Source organism: Pongo pygmaeus, chromosome 16 (genome assembly GCF_028885625.2).
Source record: "Pongo pygmaeus isolate AG05252 chromosome 16, NHGRI_mPonPyg2-v2.0_pri, whole genome shotgun sequence".
Lineage (NCBI taxonomy): Eukaryota > Metazoa > Chordata > Mammalia > Primates > Hominidae > Pongo > Pongo pygmaeus.
The window spans coordinates 78,926,161-78,951,376 of NC_072389.2; the positions used below are offsets into that span (position 1 = coordinate 78,926,161).

Consider the following 25,216-nt stretch of genomic DNA (forward strand, 5'->3'; position numbering starts at 1 on the left):
TGTGTACACTCATTAGATGCCACACGCAGGTATCCCCATTCACACGCACAGTGCACAAACACCCCTCTATACACTCTGCTGTCATCCCTCTTCATTTAATCTCTTGGGAAAAACAAAAGAAAACAAATTTTTTTAACTGTGCATAGAAAGGCCACTGAGGGCTATGTGGTCCTCTGTACATAAAGCTAATAATACACCCAGGCTGGAGGAGTTTCTAAAATTAACAGAGCGGGTGCAAGGCGGCTGGGAATGCTGACTCGGGCAGGCCTGCCACTCCAACGGGTTTCTACACTCTCCCCAGCTCTAGTTCCCTCAATTACAGTCCAAATTTGAGAGAGTAATTAACAGGAGAATGTTTGCATTTAGTGGTCTTCATAAAACCAAATTGCATAAGGCAAAAACATCCATTTCCTCGCACTCTGACTAATGGTTTCAATCTTGAGCTTCCAGATGCTCAGGGATATTTCCAGCACTCGATCTGGGCTGGGGTCGGGATCCTGGATCATTCTTTCCCACAAACCACTACCCTGGAACATCACAGAGCTGCTGGAGAGACAGTATAATATGGTGGGAGGAGGGATGGGCCTGAAATCAGGGTTCGATTCCTGCTCCATGGTTTACTAGCAAGTCACTTTACCATGCCACACCTCAGTTTTCTTATCTGCTCAATGAGCATAACCACAGTACCTGACTAGCAGCACTGTCATAAGGAGGAAATCAGTTGATTTCTGTCAAATGCTCTGACCTATGCCCAGCTATGTTATGAAATGAGTAAATAAATCATTAAAATGAATAAATTTGCAGGAAAGAGGTAAGAGGGAGGAAGATCAAATCTCCCAGAGAAGAGCCAGAGCAAAACATCTGCTGGGAGTGGGATCACAGAGCAGCCTGTAATAGACCCAGGAAAGCCAGTTGCAGGAGGCAAGTGCTACAAAGTCCCCCCAGCAATCAGATGACAGACCTATTTGCCTCAGCACACAGATGCCCTCACCTCCAGAGACTCATGGTCTGGTCAGAGCACAAGGCTTGGATAGAAGGCAATTGGGCAATGGTGTAAGAAACCATCCCAGTGAGCCCAGGTATCCGTAAAAAGCCCAGGTATCCATAAAAATGGGATCCCGGTGGCCTAGAAGGGTGAGGCCGGGAAAGTGCTTCTGGAGGAGGTGAGAGGAGTTGGGTTTTGGGAACTGCCCTTGGCTTCTGGACTACCTTTCCTTACTCCTTGCCAGATGCTTGCACAGATCTCCGAAAGCCAGGCCCTGCCAGAGCCAGATATGACGTTCAGCACCACGGACAGCACCCAGCACACCTGCCAGCCCCGTTCAGTGGGTTTAGCCAGGGGAAGGTGGCAACAGCTTCTACACTGGCATCCTCAGCTTGCTGGCCCCTCTTCATTTCCAACCCTGCTGGTCGAAGCATCTCAAGTGATGCCTTAATATCTCTGGGCATTTTTACTGGGGGCTCCTTGGTGACTGAAAAGTCTTTATTCATAAAGACCCCAAAACACTTCACATGTATAGAGCACTTACTTCGGTTTTCCATGCATTACTTCATTTATCCCTCACACCAGCACTGTGGCTGCTGTTATTTTACAGATGATGATCTTGAGGCTGACAGAGAAGTGTCTGCCCTAGACTACACAGCTAGTGAGGGACAGACACAAGATTAGGAGAAGTCTCTGGGACTCCAGAGTTTGAGTTCTTGGGGTTGTGGGTACCCTAGAGGGATGTGGGAGGCAGATATGCCTTTCTGACACCTTTACATCACAGTGGAAGGCAGCCTACTGCAGCAGCTGTGGCCCCTGCCCCAAAGACAAAAGAGAAGAGAAGACTGCAAAGAGGATTTGGGGGGCCCATGCTCCTGATGCTAGGGCTGTCTGAGGTAGAGGAAGTAGCATACCTCTCAAGTGCTAAAGGCACCCTGGCCATCAGCAATCACTCGGTCACGGTCACACATGTCCTATAGAAGGGAAAATGAAGGCTCACAAAGGAAGGAAGAGTAACATTTCCAAAGCCTCAAACTGGATGCCCAATGCTCCCTTATCACCTGGCCACCCCTAGAATCACTCATGAATAAATCTCACAATCCAGGGTGTGAATCCATGGTGGTGGGTGTAATGCCCTGACAGGAAAGTAAGGGGCAGTCAGGCTCAGATATCCTGGAGTTGGCACATGCCTGAATTAGGGGCCCTAGTCTCTCCAAATCCAGAGGACCCTCCTCTAGCCCAGTGCCCTTTAAGTTAACAGGAGTCCTGGCCAGCAAGACACCAACTGGGCTCTGGAAGCCCCAGCAGCCCCAGGCTTCCAGACCTGTCTTATCTCAATCCTTACTTCCTACCTGGACCAATGGGTCCACCCAGGCAGGCAGGTGGCCTCTCAGCAGGAAGAGGGAACCTATAGGCTGACACTGGAGGGGCAGGTCCCATATGCAGAAAGAATGGGGGATGGCAAAAAGCCAAGCAGCCCATTACACCGATATCTGGAAATTTCATGTTTTGGTGTGAGAGGAAGTTCATAGCCTCAAGGGAGCTGAAGAAGACATGATAGGAGGTGGCTGACCCTGAACTCGGGGACTCAATTACTAGACTAAGGGCCCTCTCCTTCCCTGGAGGCCAAAGAGGATGGGAAGGGTGACAGAATGAAAGTAGGAAAAGTGGAGGTCCCAGCTAGGGATGACCTCCTTCAGCCTCTTCTTGTCCACACACGCCCATGCTTGCCTTTGAGGACATATGCACATATATACATGCATGCACATGTGCACATGCACAGACATGAACATGCACACACACATGCAATACCATGAATACATTTTTTGTAAACACACTCTTGCCTTTTGCCCTCCCACATGCATCCATTTTTACACATGCATACTTTCTTGCATACATTTTGGCACAAATGATATCCATTGGGAATCCTGTCAGCTGGAAGAAGAATGTCATTGTTTTGTCATTAAATATTTTCCACCTTTCAAGCTAGCTCTTCAACTCTGACCACTGAAGCCTCTGCCTGAGTCTTGGTTTTAGCTCCTGAAACACCATGGGTTCATGGAGGACAGGGGCCTCGTATCAGACACCCATGTCCCTGCGGTGCTGACTGTAGCCCGTGGGTCTCCATGCTTTCTCCCAGGTGAGCAGCACACTCAGTGCCCCATCTGTTACCCTCTCCAACTTTGCAGACAGCTCCCACTCAGTGCCACTCCCAGCACCAGACCTGCATTCCTACCTGCCTGCAAAATGCATCCACCCAGAGGTCCTGCTGTCTCCTACAGCCAACGACTCCAGAGCTGAACTCAGCATCATCCTCCTCAAAGCTGAATGGCACAGTTTGCATTTCAATAATCTAGGCTCAAAACCTCCCAGCCATCCCTTACTGCTGCCTCTTACCTCCCACCCACCCCTACAGCAACACCCCCAGCAGTCACCATATCTAGTCTAGCTGCTTCCATGATGGCTTCTGCATCTGGACCCTTGCCCCACCTTCTTCCTGGTCTCCAGCCTCCATTCTCCTTCTCTCCAACTCATACGCCCTCTGGGTTATCTTTCCCATTCCCTTGGTTTTCCAGACCCAGCAAAGATCCTGACACTGAAGACAGTGAGAATGGAGGAGGATGGCAGTCAATACTTTTTGGACACTTACCATTTGCCATGCACTAGTCTGAGTACCTTATCTGGACTACTTTATTTAATTTTCATTAAAAAAAAACCCATGAGGTAGATACTATGATTATGCCCATTTTACAGATGAGGAGACTGAGGTACAAGGAGTTGAGAGATTTGCCATATATGGTGGGCCAAGTATTCAAACCCAAAGAGTCTGACTCCAGAGGCCTACTTTCTAACCACTCCACAGAAATATCAATCTGGCTGGTGGTATTTTATTACTCCCAAACTCTGTGCCTCCCCAAGCTCCTTCTCTCTCTCCCAGCTCTCTCTCCTGTGCTCTCTTCCATTGCACCTGCATCCTTAACTTCTTCACTCCCAGACTCCACTGCCTCCCCGCTTAAGTGAGCCCTAGTTGTGTCCTAAGGACATCACTCTTCCAAATCCCTCGTACCTCAGGGTCAGGGGTGAGTCAGCATCCTCCCCTCTCCCTACTGCTGTTACCTCCTGCCTGTGGCAGAAATGTCTACAAGATCTTTTGGGTATCCTTGTCATTTGCTGGCCATCCTTCCAGCACCCATCTGCCATCCTCAAGGACTTTGGCAATGCTGGCACCTGGTTCACAACCTCCCGTTCCACTCCAAATCCTGTGATCATCCTGGGTGACTTCTACTCCATATCATTGACCCAGACAACACCTTGGCCTCTTGGTAGCTTGCTGCCCTGACTCTAACAATCCCACCTCAATGGTCCATTCCAAAGCACACCCTTGACCACATCACCACCTCCAGGTGCTGCATCTCTGCAGTCCTCTTGTACACCCTGCCCTTCTTTCCTGCCGGCTCTTCTATTCAGTTGTGCTGCACCTGTTTTTCAGAGTCCTGGGAATATCCAGTCTGCTGACTCCTCTGATCCTCTCATCAGAACCCTCCTGCATCCTCCCAACCACCCTTCACCCCAGACACGATGGTCCAGCTCATTCACCTCTCTAAAACCAACGCCTTTAACTCCTGTGCCCCTCCTCCTGGCACCGTCATGAAATCCCAGCCCCAGGCAAGGACCACCATCAACCCTTTTCATGTTCACATGGGAGCTGTGTAGAGAATCCCACAACCTCGGACCAGTCCTACTAAATATCCAAGTTTCTTAGCTCCTCATGCCTCCATGTCCTCATCATGGCCTCATTCACAGCCCTCATCTCTGTCCCCTGATCCTTCCAGGAGAACCTAGTAAACTTTCCTGCCCATTCCCCATAGCTGCTATTTCAAATTAATTCCTCTCTCCTCAAAGCTCTGAAACCACCACTTTTTCTCTCAGAGTCAGCAGATAACACCACTTTCTACGTCACAGAGAAATGCAAAGCCGCCAGAGCGTCCCCTTCCTCTTTCTGCCACCTTGAAGCATCTCCCCAATCCCATCTCCTCTTCCCAGTCACAAGAGAATCAGCGGCTCTTCTCCCTGCCCTTTTGATACCATCCCCATTTTCCTCCCCAAGGACCTTAATCTACAGAAGATTCCCTCTCTCTCTTCCATCTGTCTCTCTCCACTGATCCTTTCCCATCAGCTTTTCCTTTTAAGCTCTCTAAACTTAAAAAAAAAATCCCTCCCTGAACCCCTGCTGTCTTATCTCTTACCAGGCTCCTTGAAGGAGATGTCGCCGTCCCCACACTCTCGCTTTCGTGCCCCTCACCCAGCGCTCCTCTCCACTCCACTTGATCTTAGCCAAAAGGCCGAGAAGCGATGCTGCTCTCCACTCCTCAGCACGTCACCAATATGCACCCTGCTGCTAAATCCAATGGTCACTTTCCAGTCCATTTCCTCCCTGGCCTTTAGCATCATCTGGCCCTGTAGACCATTCTTCCCTGCAGACAGTCTCCTCCGTGGCTTCCAAGGTGGCCCACTCCACTGGCTTTTCTCTGTTCTCACTGCCTCTCCTTTCCCTTCCCTTGAACGGCCTCCTTTCCCTCGGCATGACCTTTCCATGTTTTTGCTCCTTGGGGCCCTCATCTCTTCCCGCTCTATGCACTCTTTCCAGGTGATTTCACCGACTCCCATGGCCTTGTTATTCTGCTGCCTTGTAAACCATATCCCCTCTCTTGAACTCTACACCCATGCATCCACTTGCTGACTACATGTCTACAACTGGATGTCCCACGGGAACCTCACCCTTGCCATACTCAGACAGAGCTTCACAGCTTCCTCCACACTCTTGTGCTCCCAGAAAATGGTACCACCAGGCATCCAAAACTATATCCCAGAAACCTCAGAGTTATCCTCAACTCTTCTATCTCCCTTGCCTTCCAACACTTCATCACGTTGGATCCAACGTGTCCCATCAACCCACCATGGGGACTACTCCAACAGCTTCCCAGCTGAGCTCCTGGCCAGCCCAGGATCTCACATGCCTCAGGGTCAGGGCTGGGGCCAGCACACTCCTCCAATCCACTCTCCACACTTTGCTAAGCCCCAAATCCTTCTGCGCTTCCCATCACCTCTTAAGTGAAATCCAGATTCCTCACTGTTGTCCCCAAGGCCTTTCCTGGCGTGGACTCTGCCTCCTTCTCCTTCCTTGATGCTCCCCGTTCCTCTCCTTGCACACTCTGCTGCAGACAGACTCAGCAGCCTTCGGTGTCCCCAACGCATGGTGCTTTCTTTGCCTCTGGGCTTTCCTACATGCTGTCATCTCTGCCTGGAACTCTTCCCACTTGTGCCCACCTATCCCCCTTGGTTCACAGGAGGCATCACTTCTCCTGGGAAGCCTTCTTTGTATCCTAGGAAATCCGGTTAACTGCCCCTCACAGGTGCTGCCCTGGCATAGTACTTATCATGTTATAAGAAACTGTGTGTGTGACAGTCTAACTTGCCATCACTGACTCTCTGAAGTTGGCACAGTACCTTTTATACAGTAGGTCCACATAAATACGTGAATGGGTGGAAACATACGAATGAGTGGATGGGGGATGGGTGAACAGATGAGTGCATGCCATGCATGCCTCAGGAATGCATGCCAAAGGCTGAGTGGCAGGGAGCCCAGCAGAAGCCACATGATGCGGGCAGCCCTCAGAAACAGACTCCTTCCCACCAGGCTTCCACAAGCCTCTGACAATCAGGGAAGAACTTAGCACATCCAAACCCCCAAGACTCACAGCAACAGCCCTCGGCAGGTGGTCCCACCCGGTGCTGAGGATCATGGTGGAAAAGTGACAGAGAAAGAGCGGAGGCATTGAAAGTGGGGGAGAAGGCAGGTGAACAGACATGGGCCAGAAGAAACAGGGGGCCTGGGGTCTCTGACAGGATGGGATGAGAGAGAGCTGGTCGGGGGACCTTGTGGCTAAAGACTGCAACCAGGGCCCTGACTGCGTTTCCAGCCTGAGCTGTGCAGGCGGTGGGGGCAGAACCAACCACCCATAATAAGCCTCCCCATTATGGGCACACCCCCTTGGCCCTCTTCTACCCCACCTCCACCACAGGGGATTTTAGAAGTTCTCCCTTCTTCCCAAATAGGCCTAGCAGCGAGACTCAGGAGCCCTGAGGAGGGGATGAAGGAGGCAACTCCACTGCTCTCCCGGAATCCATTTCCCAACCAGACAGACCCAGGAGGAGTCTTAGGGCTTCCTCCTACTGTGAGCTCCCCAAGGGCAGAAATGATTTCTCTTCCTTTTCCAAGATGGGAACACACAGTTGGGCAAGGGATGGGGAGGAGTCTCAGTAACATTATCTTATTGTTAAATGGATGGACAGATGGATGGATGGATGGATGGACAGACGGACAGAAGACTGTTGCCAGAAGAAGAAAAGACTGCCAAAAATAAAACAAAAAAAGAATTCACTAAATCATTAACACTGATGATTTCTAAGGGTGGGAATATATCGTGACTCTGTTTCTCCATTTCACCTTTCTACATTTTCCACCTTCCCCAAAACAGGCAGATATTACCTTTATAATCAGAAACATTAATCTACCTTTAAACAATGGCCAGCGCCCTGTGCTGTGAGGGGTCCTCTGACATGTATCAGGGGAGAGACACGACCCTGGTCCCCAGACAGCTCCTAAGTGGTCAGCAGAAATATGTGGCAAAGTCATTGCCGTGCCCGGGAGTTCAGGATGAGATGTTTTGGAGATCAATGATGAAGGTGGAGAGAGGGCGGTTGTCTGAAGAGCAGGTGTAATAGGCAAAGGAGGATAGCTTAACATCACACGCATGTCAGCCCATGACACAGACGCGTGACATGCATGAGGATGCCTTTCCTGCCTCCCCTCCTCACATCTTGATAACTGTTTGAAAGCACCTATTACTCTCCCTCCGCACCCCCTACGTGTCTAGCTCCTCTTTACCATTCTCTGAGGCAGAGCCACTGTCACCCCCTTCACCATCCCATACCCTAGAAGGAGCTGCCTCTCTGGTGGTGGGGGAGTGTTTTGTCCCAGGGTGAGCAGGAGTCCTCCCTGCCTGTGTCCTGGGGCTGGCATCTTAGCCTCCCCCTGTACCCTCAGGGTTGAAATCACCTCCCACAGCCTTCTTGAGCCAGGCTGGGTGCTCAGCTCAGGTCTCTGGAGGGAAATATAGCCCCACCCACTGCATCCTTCCTGTCCAACCTCCCCTCACTGTTCTTCCCTGACGCCAGGGTCTCCCCACCACAAGAGATATATTGCTGTCTTCCTCCCACCCCCGCCTGGCCACTAGGCCTCTATTTTTAACCCACCTCAAAAACTCTGACTCAGAATCACAGGGCTCCCAGGTAAGCTGCTCCCTTGGCTGCCTAGGGCTGCCTCAGACACAGTCCGATTTAGAGCCAAGGGCATCTGGGGCTTGGTTTACAGGCGGGTTGTTTGGATTTGGGTGTACCTTTATTTTCCAATTTTTCTATGTTTATCAATATTTGAGGAACAAAGTTTGTTTCGTTTTGTTTTTCTTAAAACCCAATGATGACCCTTTACCCCTGCCTCTTCTAAGGTACCTCCCCATCCTGGGCTGAGGTCCTGCCTGTCATGATGCAATGAGAGCTGGCTTCAGCCTCTCCCCAAGGAGAAGGTGAGCTGTGTGAGGGCGACAGCTAACCCAGTCTTCTCTTCTTGGCCTGCGATCCTTCAGCCATACAGCACGGCGCCCCTCACACTGGAATGTGCACACACATCACCTGGGGACTTTCTGAGCTGCAGATTTGGTGGACTTCAGTCGGCTGTGGGGTGGGGCCAACATCTGCACTGTTAACAAGCCCCCAGGTGATGTTGAGACTGCTGGTGCAGGGACCACATTTCTGTGTGGCCAGGCTATTGTAGATGTACGGTGGCTAGGTGCTCTGCTGTGAGGCCTTGGGCAAATCACTTAACCTCTCTGAGCCTGTTTTCTAATGTGCAGGATGAGAACGTTAATCCCCACCTCACAGGAGTCTAGGAAGACCAAATGAGATAATATTTATAATATGCTATATAGCATAAATACTCAATTCAAGTGGGTCATCATCCCCATCATCATCATCCCCATCATCATCATCATCATCATCATCATCATCATCATCATTCTATGGCCATTAAGATGCAGGTCCTGGCCTGAGAGCTAGGAGGATCCTGAGGGACACAAATGCTCCCACCTCAAGAAGCCCTCAGTATAGAGGATGGACAGACCCACCCCACAGGGGAGCTGAAAATCCAGGCCAGCTCCATGGGCAGATGGGGCCATGAGCCAAGGGAAGGGAATAAGAGGGTTGATGCAGAATCTCTGACTCTGTATCCCTTAGGCTGGGGATGGCCAGAGGGGAGGAGAAATTCAGCCAGGCTTGCTCCAGAAAGGAGCAGGGGGCAGCATGCCCTGTTGGGTACTAAAGCCTCAAAGAGGAGGCAGGCGCCCAAGTAGGTCCACTGGTCAGGAGACAGCACTGTGGCTAGAGCCCAGGGGTTACAGGAAGGAGGCCCATGCTATGCAATGGAAGGTGTCCGGGTCAGGGGCCTGAGATTCTCGAGTTCTAGTCCCGTCCCTGTCTCTAACTTACTGCGTGACCTTGAATAAGTCTCTTCCTCTCACTGCCTCTTCCTCAGTTTCCCCATTGGCACAACACGAGAATGGAGCTAGACATCTCTAAAGATATGCTGAGTTCCATAATCTCTGCAGTGCAGAGGCTAAAGAGGTCAGCCAAGGGCAGCTGGCCAGATCGACAGCTCACTCACGGAAGAACGCGCATCTCAGGGAACCCTGACACCTCAGCTCCCAGCTCTGAAGAGAATGTGGGAGACATCCTGAATGCTAGCTTGAGAACTCAGGGCTCTTCCAGGGTACATGAGGGGCTGGGAAAGTTATAGAGGAAGAAAATTCCTTGAGAAAGGGACTGCAACCACACCTTCTCAACAACACAGTGAGAAGAGGCCTGGGGAAAAGAAATACTTTCAGATGAAAACCCATTGTTTATCTGATGGGCTAATTCCTCCTCTGCAGACCCTATGTTGTATATGCAGAAACACACCAGTGAACATGTACATGCACACACAAACACACCCCCCCAAACTGCACAGCAGGGGACATCTGTTCCGCAGTGCTCCAAGTTGCCCAGATGCATGTTCCCTCAGGCCAGGGCCTAACCTCTCTGTGCTTCACACAGTGGACAAGACCACCTGGGAACATGGGGGAGGGAACAAGCAGTTGGAGAACTTCTCAGTCGAGCTTACAAGAATCAAAGAAGGCTCCAACACCACTCCCCCAGGAACCTTCTGTCCTCCCACTCAGGAGATTGGAACAAAAATAGAATATTGTTGTGGAGTAGCACGGGAGCACACCCTCTGAGGAAATTAGGTGGGAGAGCTCACCTGCTCACACAGGAAGGCACTGCCAGCAGCAGGAGGAAACAGGCTTGAGGGGCAACATGAAGCACTGGAAATGGTTTTGGGGCAGAACGTCTTTGTTTTTTGCTTTTTTTTTTTTTTTTTTTTTTGAGATAGGGTCTCACTCTGTAGCCCAGGCTGGAGTGTGGGCAGCCTCGACCTTCCTGGGCTCAAGCCACCCTCCTGCTTGAGCCTCTGGAGTGGCTGGGACTACAGGCACACACTACCATGCCCAGCTAATTTTTCTTTCTTTTCTTTTCTTTTCTTTTTTTTTTTTTTTTTTTTTTTTTTTTTTTGTAGAGGTAGGGTTTCTCCATGTTGCCCAGGCTGGTCTTTAACTCCTGGGCTCGAGTGATCCTCCTGCCTCAGCCTCCAAAAATGCTGAGATTACAGGAGTGAGCCACAGTGCCTGGCCTGGGGCAGAACTTCTTAAGGCAGGCAGTACTGGTCATGGAAGGGGCTAACAAGGAGGACATAGGAAGGCTTCCCTATAAAGAGTAGCTAAATACTGACTCTGCGAGGGTCTACACAACCCCTTTTTGATGGGATGGAGCTTGGGGCCAAACAACAAGGATTCTCTGGGGCATCTGGGGACACAGAGCTGGAGGGAACGTGCTGCCTTCTCTCCAGGAAAACACAGTCTAACAAGGAAGGTCAGTGGGGCCATGTTCTCTGAGGTCCCTTCTGGCCTTAGAATTTTATGATTTTGACTCCTCACAATCCACAAGGAAAAAAAGGGTATAAAAGCTCCCTGGAGAGGGAGGCCTATGACCAATGGGGTTGGATGTTGGGCTAAGAAGGCAGGATTTTACCCCAAGCTCTGAGGAGCCACCGTAGGACTAAGGCAAATGCAGAGCAATCAGAGAACTGCAGGCTGTTAGTGCAGATGGGAGCTTGGGGATGCCCAGCTCATTGGCTCCCAAAGTGATGGAAGCAGAATCACCTGAGTGCTTCCTAAAACTGTACCTGCCCGGCCTCACCCAGGGAGCCCAAACATCCATGATAACATAAGCACCCAGATGACTCTTCAGCGGTTGCCAATTTAGGCTTTGGGATCTTGCTAACACCCAACCCCTCTCTGGTCCCATTTTCAGAGGAGGAAAGCAAGACTCAGAGAGGTGAGGCCTCAGTTAAGGCCACACAGCTGGGCGGCACAGAGCCAAGTCTTCTACTGGTCAGATTCACAGGCTTGTCCCCTAGACTCTGTCCCCAGGAGCTACAGAGCAACCCAACGGGATGATGATGCCCCAGAGCCTCTGGGACACGTTGAATAGCTTTTCCTGTTTCCTTCCTCTGCCAATCCCAGAGTAGATGATCCCGCTGGCCTGTCCCACAGGGCCCCTCCACCCACAGTCATCTAGTGTGCCCTGCAGTCCGCATGGGTCCTCACACTCTGAGCTCTTCTGAGGCCAGGTCTGAGCTTCCAGGAGGGGACTGCTCCCTACGAGGGGAGGCTGGGAGGAGAGCATGGTTGAGGCCCTTTCCAGGACGGCGTTTCAGTTCATTTTCATTAAGCTCCTGCTGCATCACTTCCCGGGAAGGATGCCCCCGAAACAAAGAAAAGAAAGCCTGGCCTCCATCCACGGAGGCCATGACCTAATGGAGGGAGGGCCTTCAAGAGGCCTCACCAATATGACACAACGTGCCAGGAAGACCCCCAGCCCCACTCCCCATGACGAGGGCCAGCAAAGCCTCCACAAAACAAGGCCCCTAGGTAAGAGATCTTCCACGTGTCCCTGGCCCCCAGGGACTGCAGAACTCTAGGACCATGACTGGCTGGACCTTGGTGACAGAGCCAGAAAGAGGGAGGGAGATTCTCAAAAGCTCTACTGGTCGGCAGCGCTGTCCCTGCCCTGCTGGCTCAATTTGTGCTAATGGGGTCAGGATTCAGGGCTCAATACCTATTTGGCCAATTAGCTCTGCTCTCTTCTCAGCCTCAAACTGAGCCCCGACCCTGGACACTGAGAGAGGAGAGGAGCTTGCTGAGGTCACCCAGCAGAACAGGATGAGGGACAGGAGGGGAAACTGAGGGTGGGAGGGGTGGGGAGTTCCGGGCAGGCTGGCTCAAGATAGAGGACCCAGGGCTCTGAGGCGGGCCAGCCCCCACACTGCAGGAAGCCAGGCCCCAGGGGCAGTCTCCTCCGCTGGACCAAGTTTCTTCTAAAAGGTACTAATGGCATGAACGGGAGCTGTGGACCTGAGGGTCTTTCCTCTCTTTGGGGAAGGGAACAAGTGCCCTCACATCCTCTGAGGATACTGGAGGTGGGAGAAGCCCACGGCTGACTTTGGCATACAGTGGCTGGGGACTCACATTAATCATTAACAGGGGCTGCTCTAGCCTCCAACGGGGAACTGCAGGGTAATTACTTCTGGGCTGCAGGCCACACGCTCAGTGACATTATTGCAGGCAACACCTGCCTTCTGGGCCTAGTATGGCAGGAGAAGCGAGTCTTCTCAAAGGCTGTGCAGCTAGGACCAGGGTGCACACACACATACAGGCAAACACACCACACATACTCAGATGGCAGCACAGGCAGCCCACTCAGAGTCCTCAAGGGTGAAGGGCAGGGACTAAGGAGTGCAGGTTAAAGGAGGCAGGTTCTGAATAAGCAGCCCCCAGCACCTGCCAACACCCACCCCAGCCAGGCGGCCCTTAGCTTAAGCTTCCAAGAAAGTGTGCAGAATGGTTCTCTCTTTCTTTCAGATCCAGCTCAGAATCACTTCCTCCAGGATGCCTTCCCTGACCATCAATCCATATTGATCTATTGCTCATCTGCCCTCCCACAAACCAGAAGTGGAACCCTACTCTCCACTTTGCCACCTCCAGCCCCCTTAATGGTGAAAGCAGTCTTGGAATGGGCGATATGGTATTCTGGAGGGCATGACTCCCTTAGCTTGCCTCTCCCCAAGCCCAGAGGATAATGTATTAGCCAGCCCCCATTATGTATTAATTTCTGAAAGCCTCGTTCACGCAGACATAACACATCCACCCACACAGATAAATGCTTAGACAGACACAAAATCATCAGCAGCCAATTATCAGGCCCCCGCAGCTGCTGTGATCAGACCTGGAGGCCCCGCTGCTTGCTCTGCAATTTGTGGTAGCCGAGAGCTGGGGGAGCAGTGGGTGGAGGGAGTCCCCCTATCCAGCCGGCACTGCTCAAGGTTCAGCCCCGATCCTGAGGGCGCCTGAGCTTGCTGCCTGGCTGAGAACACCAAACACCAGCCCCAAACAATGAGAGAGCAGAGTTGGGTGGGGAGCTGTCACGTGTGAGATTTGGTGGCTCTGGCGTTGGCAGTAGTGGCTCTGTTGTTTATTTATCATTTGTACTTTACCTCCCAGAGAGGACCAGAGGCAGCTGGCTCAGATACTAAAGAGGTGTAGGAGCTCAGGGAACTTAGGGAGAGCTTCCTAAAGGGGGGCGGGGCACAAAGGTAGAGTCCCGAGCCTTGGTACCTCAGGAAGGGCACCGAAATTGGCTCAAAGGCTTTGCACAAGGATGCCAATTCCTGACCCTAGATCAAACCCTTCCCTTGGCCACAGACTTAGCCCTGACCCCAGCCACGGACTGAACCCCAATCCTGGTTACACACTGAGCCCCGACCATTGTCAGAAACTGAGTTCTGGCCATGGTCACAGAACGAGCCCTGATTCTGGTCACACACTGAGTCCTAAACCACAGATCAACTCCACTTCCTGACGTTTCTGAAGTCTATAATGAATAGATCACGTGACCATTTCTCTGGTAGATCAGAGAAAGATACCACTGGACACTTGCCCCTTCTCCTCTGAACCCCAATCACCCCCATCCAGGAATAGGGGCATTAATGGCACCCGGATATGGTCCCCAAATCCCAAAGGTCTCTAGCAGTCAGGACCTGCCCAGGAAGAGGAGGTGAGCTGGCATCCCAGCCCAGCATCCTCAGAAACAGCATCCCCAGATCTGGGGTCAGGACAGCATGTCTCAGCCACCAGACTCTGCATCTTCAGAAAGGGGAAGACTCCTTTCTCATGGGAGCAGCCTAAATTATGATGGGATCCTGCAAAAACCTATCATCCCAGAAAGACAGGTATGAAGCTAGAGTGACAAGAAAAAGCTCCAACTGACAGGACCATTCAGGAAAAGCCTTCCCTGTGAACCCTCTGGCTGGGAAGCTGGGGGTGGACTTAAGCTTGAAGACCTTTGCAGACAGACGTTACACAACCCACTTGGTCTCTGGTTTCGCCTCTGGCATACTCTGTGACCTTGAGCCAGTTGCTCCCCCTCTTTGCTCCTTTGCTCCCCATCTATGAAACAAAGGCTCCAGGCCAGGGGCTTGCTAAGGCCTCTTCAGATCTGATATTCCAACACCTGATCCATTTCCTGTGCCTGCTGACTATCCCTTTCTGAGCCCCTCCTCGATGTTTTAATTCTCAGGAGAATGTTTTCTTGAACTACTTGTGTAATTAAATTTTTTAAACACTAACATAAAAGAAGGAGGAGTGTCAAATTCCAGTTCTGATATTCATGGCTGCATGATTTGGGGGACCTCTCTCTCTCTCTCCTTTCCTCGTCGGAGGCTTATCTGTAAATTGGGGATATAAAACTATTTGGGGGCCATTGTGAAGAATAAATGAAACGGGAGATATAGAGCTCCTAGCACAGCCTGGCACATGGTAGATGCTTTGTAAATGGTGGTTACTGATCTGTGAACCCACTTGGCTTTAGTCTCTGTTGATTTGAGTCTAGGGCTGTAAACTCCGAAGCCTACAGGGGTCAGGCAGCTAAATGGCATGAATGACGTGGCTGGGTGTAAGACAGTGACCTTAGCGACAGCTGGGGACCTGCACAACTGCAAAGCAAAAGCCAGTGTAAAGGAGGCAGCCTCTAGTGTCTCCTTCAGCTGCCCGCTGTGGAGTGGGAATGTGGCGCCAGGGCTGCCAGGGTTTCCAGTTTTTCAAGAGAAGCCCGAGAGCCATATTTTCATGTTATATCTTTCCATTTAAAAACATTGGCTCAGATTTGTTATGACACACTATGCTGGCCAAACAGAGCACATCTGGGTGCTGTATTTGGTGCAAGGGATGCTGCTTGGCAACCTCTGATCGAAGTACTGCTCAGTCTTATCTTGAGCGCCCACAGTGACAGGGAGCTCACCACCTCTCTGTGCTGCCTCCTGCCTCAGATCCGAGTGGGTGCTGATGGTACAGTGTCTCCCAGTGGCTTCCTAGCCCTTGGGACTGCAGACTTCTAGGGCCCTGGCAATGCCTCCTCAGTAAAGAAGCCTAGCTGGCAGAGAACATCCTCTCCAAAGCCAACACAATGCCCCTGCCCGCCCATGGCCCTCTCTGTCTGGGAAACGTGAATTCTTCAGCATCCCCCGGGCGAAAGCAAGACTGTCTGGCCGGCCTCGGTAGCCCTTCTATTAATTAGCAACTGGCAGTCGCAGCTTTGTAAGAGCCCTTGAGCCAAGTGAGTGTGTGCAGGAGCCGGCTGCCTCCTTGGTTCTAAGACAAGCCCCCAGGGGACTGGGGCTGGACCTTCTGCTCTGAGTGAACTCCTCCATGGTGGTCAGTGTTGTGGCAGGCACAAGGGCCACTCAGGCTGCTATGACACTTGTCAGCCCCATCATTTGTATGGAAGCTAATGCCTTTCAGGGTAGGAGGGGGCGGGGAGAAGTGACAAGCAAGCCCAGCCCCCAGGGGAGGCTGCTGGGCATAGCCTGGGGCAGGGAAGGAGGACATAAGATTGGGAAGAAGGCCTGGATGCCTCTGTCCTCCTCTCAGCCGGCCCCTGTCAGAGCCACTGGCTCCCCTGCTCAGTCACCTCTGCGCGCATACCGACATCTGTTCCTTTCCAGAAATCTCATTGCAATGCAGCAGTCACAGTACTCCCTGCGCCTTCTCCCCAGCCAGGCCCACCCCTCTGGCCCTTTGGATGGGAGAAAAGCTGCAAAAGTGGTGGGACAGGATGGATTAATGAGGGTCCTCTGACCACCCAGCTTCTTCCTGTTCACACCCATCCCAAAAGCCACCATGCAGGACCAGCAGGTCCACGCAGCAGTGCAGGAAAGGAGGAAAAGCAAGCTATGAATCCCACATCCCACACCGGCAGGCAGACCTCTGTGGCTTGGCTCAGCCCAGTTCACAGACTTCACCCTGCCACACTGAGCTTGGGGATAGAGGCCACAGGCTCTGAGGCCAAAGAAATAAGACGGAGCCCTGGCCTCAGGGAGCTCAGTTTGGGAGCTTGGGCTAAGCATGGAACAAGCGCATGAACAGTAACCTCAATACTCTAAGCATGGTTCTGGTCTGGACACCAGCCACATTAGCAATCTTTGGGCGCTTAATGAGAAATACAGCATCTCAGGCCCCATCCAGACCTACTGAATCAGAATCTGCGTTGAACAAGATCGCCGGGTGAGTCGGATGACATTACAGCAGGACAAGCTGCATTGTAACAAACACAGAGCTCCGTCCAAATGCCACAAGGTGGTCAGCCAGGGAGAGATGGATGGTGGCCAGGGTGGCCTAAGAGCATCCCACAAGGCCCTGGGGACACTGGGCCCTAAAGCATGGGAGAGGAGGGTGGATGGACAGGGAGACAGGTCAGCACAGTTGGAAACTCCCTATGTGAGGCAGGCAGCTACCTGGCAGCCCAAAAGCCTCGAAGCTCACAGCAGCTAAGGGAACCAGTGTGGCAGGGCCAAGCAGGGGAGAAGGTAACCCCCATCCTTATCATGTAGCCACCAGACCAGGAACTTGAGCCTTGCAGCAGGGAGAACCTGGAGCCGAGGCCTCTCTAGCCAGACAGTATGGGGATCCTGGCCTTCTGCCCCTACCAGGTTTTTGTACACCCAGTATCCTGGAAGCACCTCGGTCCTGAGCTCCAGCAGCCCCTGCCTTGTAAGGTGGGACACATCTCATCCCCAGAGAGAGCCCTGCTGCCCACTGTGCCAGCTGATAGCACAGCCCAGGCAGCTCACCTTGGAATTCCCCTCTGCAACTAGGCACCCTTCCCCCTCCAGCACAGCCTGCGGCTCCTTTCCGCCTGGCTTTGCACACTGAGAGTCATAACAACATTCCTGGGTAATGGCCCCAGGAAAGTCCAGCAAAGAAGGGGCCTCGGAACCCCCAGACCCAGAGTCAGGCTGCTGCCTTCCTCCTTGCCACCTCCTGCCAGAACAGTCCTTTCCAGGATTCAAAGGGAGAGAGGTGGGAGCGGGTAAGACTGAGGAAATAGAAAAGAAACCAGTCCCCAGGTAGAACCCCTTTCCCCACTCAGGCATCTAACTCTGAGCCCTGTTTTTGTTTCCATCCTGCTGGCAATGGGAGGCCCAAGCCCCAGATTGCGGTGGGACCCCCACTGCCAGGCTCCAGAGAAGGTGAGTGTCTGCCTCTCGCCAGGCCCAGGCTCTCTTCTGGGATGGCCTAGAGAGGGGTTCACAGCCTTGAGCTCCCAGATGGTCCTCAACTTAGGGGGCCACAGACACCAGAAATTAAGTGCCACACTCTATGTGTCTCGACACCCAGATATCCTTCTGGATGGAGTGAAATGTCTGACCCCAAGAAGGTTCACAACCCCTGCTTGGGCCAAGGACAGAGGCCCTTGTGATCTTCCCAAAACCAAGGAAAGGAAATTGTGAGGACAGGGAAGGTGTGGTTCACAACAGCATCACGGCTCTTCTGACAGCTCACTGCAGCTTCTCACCTCAGCGGGGTGACCACAGTTGTACAATTTGTGCTTGACATGGCAACAGGCAACAAGATTCCCATTTTCTAAATGGGAAAACTGGGGCTCAAATAAGGCTCATAACCCACACAGGGCTCCACAGCAGTCAGGGTTGGGGAGGTGATGGGAGGTGAGTAATGGCAGTGACGGGGTGCCAGTGACCAGCAGCAGGAAGTCGGCTCAGGACACCCCTGGGACCTGCTAGGCCACTGGCCCAGTTTCCAAGATTTCAGAGCCCAGCTCTTTCTGCCCCAAGGAAAGGACACTTTAAGCACCCCCGCCTTCCCTTCCTCATGGCTTCAGGAGGCTCAGTCTAGGAGAGGGTAGGGACAGGGAGATGAGAAAGGCCAAGCTTCTGACTGCCTCCATTATTAAGGCTGAGCCAGCTTTGGGGGCGCAGCAGCAATCCCAGAACTGACATTCCACATAGGGACTTCCCCACCAGCTTCCACAGCCACCCACACAGCCCCCAGATACCCACTCAGACAGACACCTAGATATACACACCCAGGCTGACTCCCTGAGCCTGACCAGCTTCCGGGAACACAACCAGCTACATCTGCACTTGGGGTTCCACTTCCTTTCTCTCCTCTTAGAAAAACAAGATTATCCAGTACCTATGTTTTTTTGTTGTTGTTGTCGTTCCAGGTTCTCCAGCACACAGTTTGTGTGGAAGGAAGGACCCATCCAGGACCCAAGAGCCCAGCCAGCCTTGGGGAGGAGCCCGGGGAGCCATGTCCTGAGGGGCTGCAGCATCCTGGCCTCTTCCCTTAACACACCACAAATACAAATTTCAAAAGGCATATGGGGAGTTGGAGGGGAGGGGAGGGGAAGCCAGAAAAGCCCAGGGAGCCTGGGGAAGCCATGGTGGTGGCTAGGGCATGGTTTCTTTTCTACTGGGGGGTGGGATCGGGGGCAGGTAGAGTAATGAGAAGCAGAGGTAGCCCAGAAAAGCCTATGATTAGCCATGGCCCAGGTTATGCTGGTCCCTCAAAGCACAGCCCATCCTTGCCCTGGAAAAGGCACCCAGCCTTCCTCCCCCAGCAATGGGAGATGCCGGAAGCAGCCCATCACAGCCAGCCCTGAACTCCAAACCGCAAACTCAATCTATCATGGTTTGTTGGCAATTCTTTATTAAACCAATTCTGCTGGATCAATGCTTCCTGCCCGTCAAAATGATGAATAAATCCTCGACTAGCCTGAGCAATGCTTGCAGAAGCTCTTGCGAAGCCTGAGGTGGGCAACGGCAATTGGCTACACATAGAGGCCCAAGGCCAATGGCTAAAACTCTAGAGACCAAGGCTGGGGGTGCTGGTCGGGGTGGGGTGGGTTAGGTGGGGTTGAGTGGTGGGTTTTCTAAGCTTAGAAGACTTAGCTGGGCTCTTGCCTGTTTGACATTCCAAGGATGACACTAGCTGTTTTGGCCTAGAAGCAGGAAAGGTATGGCCACCGCTCTTCCAGACACACTCAGATGGTCTTTCTTGGATTTCTTTCCTTACACCCCACCCAGCTCCAGACAGCTACAAGGCTGTGCAAAGAGGACATGCCACTTGCAGCTACCAGTCCCTGTTGCTTGTTGCACAAACCCAAATTCAAAGCCCACTCTGACAATTCTGCTGTATCCCCGCTTCCCTATCCCCACACCCTCTCCTGCAGCCGTGTCCCAGGCAGCCTGCAGTTAGTGGGAGATTCTGCAGCAGGGGGACTGCAGACAGACATACCAGAATGGGATAAGACCAGGAAGGGGAAAAGGATCCTATCTGATGAAATCGACCCAGTCCTCACTCTTCACCTTCCAAGGTAAGGGAGATAGGAAGGGCCAGGCCCAGCATCCAGAAGGTCCCCAGCCAATGCTTGCTGCTGAAGGAGGCTGGGCATGCCTGGGGTTGGCCTCTTGTAGGCTCCCCAGGCAATGGGCTTGGTGATGAGAACCCTGAACAGATGCTTTCTGACAACAAAGACAGCAGGGACCTGGGCAAGGGAGGGGAGGGCCCTTCAACAGTCTCAAGTGGTTGGTACTGGAACTGCCTATCACCACCACTGAAGAGTTGAGAGACAGGAGGAAAAACCCAGGACACCCATGGGGGTGGAGGAGACATAGCTCCTGCTCACTCCTCTCTAGCTCAGCCAGGGATCCTCAGGGCCCAGTACTGGCCAGAGGCAAGTCCACTCTTCAGGAACCTGGCACTGGGAACCCAGACACCGTTCCTGATGGGAGGGTCCTACATTTGCTCACACAGTTTGATGACTATGGCTGTCTGTTTAGCCTGCCCTCTGGTCTCCCTAGTCTTCTGGGAATGGGAACCCTGGAGATATTAGGGTTAGGAAGAGCAGTCTCTCAAAGGAAAAAAGGGGGGAGGGGCTGTGTTCACTACCTATTTTAAGCCACCGAGTGTTGTCTGACTGGTCATTCCCAGTGCGAGAAATCTCTCTCATTGGATGGAAAATGGCTTTGCTCTCATTACAAACCCAGCTTCCCTGGAGTTTGCAAAGAGGGCTCTGGGTTGGCAAAATGCTCATTTTTATAGGCAGGCAAGCAAGGTAGGCAAGGAAGGGAGATAAGTAGGCGGCAGGGCCCAGAGAAAGAGAGAATGAGAGAATTAAACCCAGCTTGAAAAGTGTTTCCCAGACCTTCATCACAATCTCATTTATCACGAAAGCCCAGAGGGGCACTAGGGAACCTTAGGACCTTGACTTAGGTAAAGGCATCCCTGATCCCAACCCTAGAGCAACCAACAATCCCTCTTTTTGCACAAATATGCCCACAAGCTCCCAGTGGTATCTGCTGTTCAGCGGCATCCGACTCAGGTGACGTGGAAGGGGGCAGGGTCCCTCTCCCTGACTGGCGGTCATACCTTGTTTGGGGACCCACGAGTGGCCCATGAGAGACCAAGCAGATGCTGAAGCTTGGGTCTCTGGGGTATGGATGGGCCCCTGGACAAGCATGGGGCACAGGACAGCTGCTCATCAGTCAGAACACCAGGCATCTTCACCCATCACTATGAGCAAGGTCATTCTGCCCTGCCGCTCTGGATGCCAGGTGCCCAGGGTGCCTGCTCCTGGCCCACCACTCAGCATGAGGAGCTAAGCTCAGGGTTACGGTGGGTGCAGGGGGTTTTCATCCCGGCCTGAGGCCCCAGTGACTTCGGTCCTCCAGGGACCCGGCCGCAGCTTCCCAGGGCACCAGAAAGCAGACATAAATGCCTGCTGTCAGTACCCAAGGAGCTGGCCCGTTGCTAAGAGGTCTGTCTCTCTTCATGGACCTGCTCTGCAGGCTGAATTGACCCGGAGCTGCCTCTAGGATGGCCATCCTGACTCTGCGGCCTTGAAGGGGGAGGAGGAATATGTGGCTTAAGGTGGCAGAGCCCTATCCTGGCTGCCGGCAGGGGTAGGCCAGGCTCAGAACACCTTTTCATTCTGTCTCCAACGCAGCCCAGACCCGAGAAGACCAGTGATTGAACCCAGAGGAAAGTTCCCCCAGCGCGGTGCAGGAGGGGGCCTGGGGGTGTCTCGGAGCCTAGAGGCGCCCTGCTTCTCTTGGAGCTCCCAGCGCAAGGAAGGAAAGTTCACTCCGGCTGGGAGGCAGGGTCAGGAGGAGGCATGCCTGCCACCGCGCAGGGCACCCACAGGATCAGCACTGTGGTCCCTTACCTGAAGTCACTGTAGGGGTGGATAATCCAAAATCCGGCCGACTTGACCCTCTCCTGTTCGCGCTCCACGGCTTTCTGGCTGCCGAACATCCTTAAGGAGAATTTGTTGACCCCGGGTTGGAGCATGGCCCCGAACTGGCGCTGCATGAAGCCGGCCTGGCCCAGGCGCACCTCGGCCTCCGGGAGGATCTGGTCGCCGGCGGCCGCGCCTCCCTCCACTTTGATAGCGGTGTCCGCCGAGGGCTGCTCGCAGGAGGCGGAGGCCGGCTGCGGTGGCTGCTGGGGCGGCGGCGGCGAGGCTGCGGGCTGCGCCGAGGCGCCGGGGCACTCGGGCTCGGCCGCCAGGCCTGGGGGCGTCCTGTCCTCGCCGGGGGACGCGTCGCCCTCGGCGATGAGCCGCCGCTCCTCCGCGGAGTCATGCAGGTGTCCGTGACTGCTGCCGCTCCCCGTGCCGCCGCCGCCGCCGCCGCCCCGGCTGCCCAGCGAGGCCAGGCTCCCGCGGAAGCGCCTGCAGTCGCCGTTCGTGCTGGACTTGCCCGCGCCGCGGGCCGGCCCTTCGCTGTCCGCTGCCCCGAGGGCCGAGCTCCGGGATTCCGTGCCACCCGCGGCCGCCGAGGGCGAGGGCGAGGGCAGTGGCCGCAGCCGGATGCTCCTGCGGCTGGGGTCTTGGCGGCCCCCGGCCCCCTCCTCCTCGGCGTCCTCTTCCTCGTCCATGATCCACGCCTTGGCCCCCACCTGCTGCGGGAGGCTGTAGAGCCGCTTGCGCATGGACGGCGGCAGCTTGTCCATGGCGCCAGGGGCCGGGGTCGGACCGGGCCAGGGGCAGGAGCGCGGCGCCGCGGACGGGCTCCAGGTCCGCCCGCCGGTCAGTCCGCCCGTGGGGACGCGTCCTTCGCCGCCGGCGTGGGGGCCGCCTCAGGCGCCCATGCTCGGGCAGGCTGCGCGCCGCGGGGAGGCTCCTAGTCCCGCTCCGAATTCCCGGACTCGCCGCGCTACACCTCCTCCCGGGCCCGGCTGGGCGCGGGGACCCCGCGCTCCCTCCTTGCCTCCCTCCCTCTGGCGTTCAGGGGCGCGGCGCGCGGCCCGGCTCCAGGCGCCCCGCCCCCGCGGGGAACAATGGGCGCCGGCTGGAGAGGCTCTGCGGCCGCGGCGCTCGGGGAACCGCTCCGGAGTGCAGAGCGCACTGCCCGCGCGGGTCCCGGGCGTGCGTCCCGCCGGAGGGCTGGCTGTCCGTCTGTCTCGCCGCTCGGGCTTTGTGGCTGGCCACCCGCGAGCTCGCCTCGCCTCCTCTGCCCCGGCCCGTCCGACCCGTCCCGGGGCTGCCGCCGCAGCCGAGCGGAGCCCAGCGACCCGCCGGGCTTACATCAGCGGCCGCCTCCCCCGGAGCGCCCTCCGGCAGCGCTCGGGCTCCCGCGCCCCGGAATATTCATGAAGCCGCCGCAGCTCGCGGGTTGCCATAGGAGCGGCTCCCGCAGCCGGGCCTGCCTACCTGGGCTTCTTAAAGGGGCAGCGGCGCATGGGCCGGGGGCTGGGAAGGGGCGGGGGGCGGGCCTGGCAAGGGGCCCAGGTTAGACCCTTGCTAGACCTTCGGGGCCGGGGTGAGAGGTGTCCACACTGCTGCGCCCTTAAATCTCTTTCCTGGACTAAGCTGGGAGCGCGCCCCAAGTCTGAAGCTCCGGCTTCAGTTGCGAATTCCCCATCCCAAGATTGAAGGGTGGGGGGGTGGCTTCCCAGTTTCTCCATCACCAAGCTCTGGGCTCGCCTTTCCCTGGCATTTTTGCCCCTCAGCTGGGTCTCCGACTTTCCTCTTGGGAGGCGACCGGGTTCGTCTGGATGCAGAGTCCCGGCCTTCCCGCAACCCGCCTGGAGAGGGGGCTTCCGGAAATGTGCCGCGTCGGGGAGGCTCCTAGGGTTTTCCTGTGACATGGGCAGGGGGCGAACCCCGCGCCAGTCTTTCCCCTGCAAAGCCTCGCAGCAGCCAGGCAAGGAGGGCGTGGGGAAACAGGGAGACACGCACAGGGCGCGCGGGTGGGACCCAGCCCTTCGAGGTAAGACTTCGAGGAAATGCGCCGGCAACGGTGACGGATGCGAGATCCGAACGCCGACCTCCGCACGCGCCTCTCTCTCGGTAGTTCCGAGAAAGGGACAAGCCGGTTGCAGCGGGGAGCGGTTGGGCCGGCTCCTCGGACGCCCCAGCACTCTGGAACTGGCTTTGGAGCCCCTTCTCCCTGTGTTCCCATCCACATTATGACACCTACTATGTGGACCCACGCTGGGTGAGTTCCTGTTCCACCTAGTCCCCTACCTACACCCCCAAGCAGCTGCACAGCCCCCACTCCCTTCCAGTCTGCAGCCCAGCCCCCTTCCCCCCCAACCCCCGCCAAGGATCCAACTGTGTGTCCTCTTTCCCAGTCTCTCCCAGTGTACAGTGTCCGGGCTTATGGACAGATTTCACTAGCTCAGCCTAAGGTATAGCCCTACCCCTCTCCAACACCCTGGACAGCCTGATACCCCAGATTAGCTCAGAAATGGAGAGGGGACAGATTGGGCATTAAGGGGAGGGGGGTTGTCCAGAGAAGGCTGCAGCCGAGGTTAATGCTGGAGCGCACACACAGCAAAGTCTCACAGGAGGGAGGCAAAAAGGTCCCCTGGCTCTGCCATCTCTCTAAGGAATAACATCAAGTTTTTCCTCAAATGATTTTTTTACTCTCATTCTTAGCCCAATGTGACCACTTTCCCCTCCTCCATCCAGAGTAGGAATTTGGAGGGCAGGATGCGGGGCGGGCAGCCTAGCAGGGGCTCTTCTGCTCTACCCACTGGACCACAGGACCTCCCACAGTGGGAGGAATGACTAGGGTGATGACATCACTGGTAGCTGGCATTTTTACTTTTGAGCAGCTCTGAGCTGACAGTTCTCTGCACAGATGCTGGAAGCCTAATCCCTGAGTGTCCTTGGGTCTCCTTGAGAAGAAGTGTTCTTAAAGAGCTGTGAGCCCAGCCTGCCCTGGTCTACCAGCCACAGGAGGGAAGACCTCCATTTAACACACTTCTTTGAGCTTCTTTGTCTAGCTTGGAGTTAGTCTGCCTTAACCCCGCTCAGGAAGTCAGCCCATATAGGCTTCCCCATGACCTATGGTAGAGACATCTACTCCTCTGGGAGCCCTTTCCTAATCACCAAAACCTTGGTCATGTCCCTGCCTTTGGTTCCCATGGCCCATTAGCTCCTGTGACCCTAAGCACTGATTACACAGTGCAGTCTGTGCCCTGAGGGTGGAGCAGGTCCACCTTATCTCAGGGACCTCTCCACCAACACAAGGGTGGACAGAAAGCAGATTAATAAGTTTCAACTCTACAAATGAGTAAGGGACCCTAGAAGTTAGCTAATGGCATTGGAGGGGACGCTTGGAGGAGATGGAGGATAAGACCAAAATTCTGCTTCCTG

General features: G+C 54.5%; 1 protein-coding gene across 1 annotated transcript in view; it reads right to left on the bottom strand.

Annotated features, from left to right (window-relative positions):
- Positions 1-23,247, bottom strand: part of HCN4 (hyperpolarization activated cyclic nucleotide gated potassium channel 4) — a 49,298-nt gene extending 26,051 nt beyond the window's left edge. The window contains exon 1 of the mRNA XM_054451569.2: positions 21,776-23,247. Within this exon, the coding sequence (XP_054307544.1) occupies positions 21,776-22,563 (788 nt within the window). The 5' untranslated portion in view covers positions 22,564-23,247. The remainder of the gene's footprint in view (positions 1-21,775) is intronic.
- Positions 23,248-25,216: the final 1,969 nt, after the last annotated feature.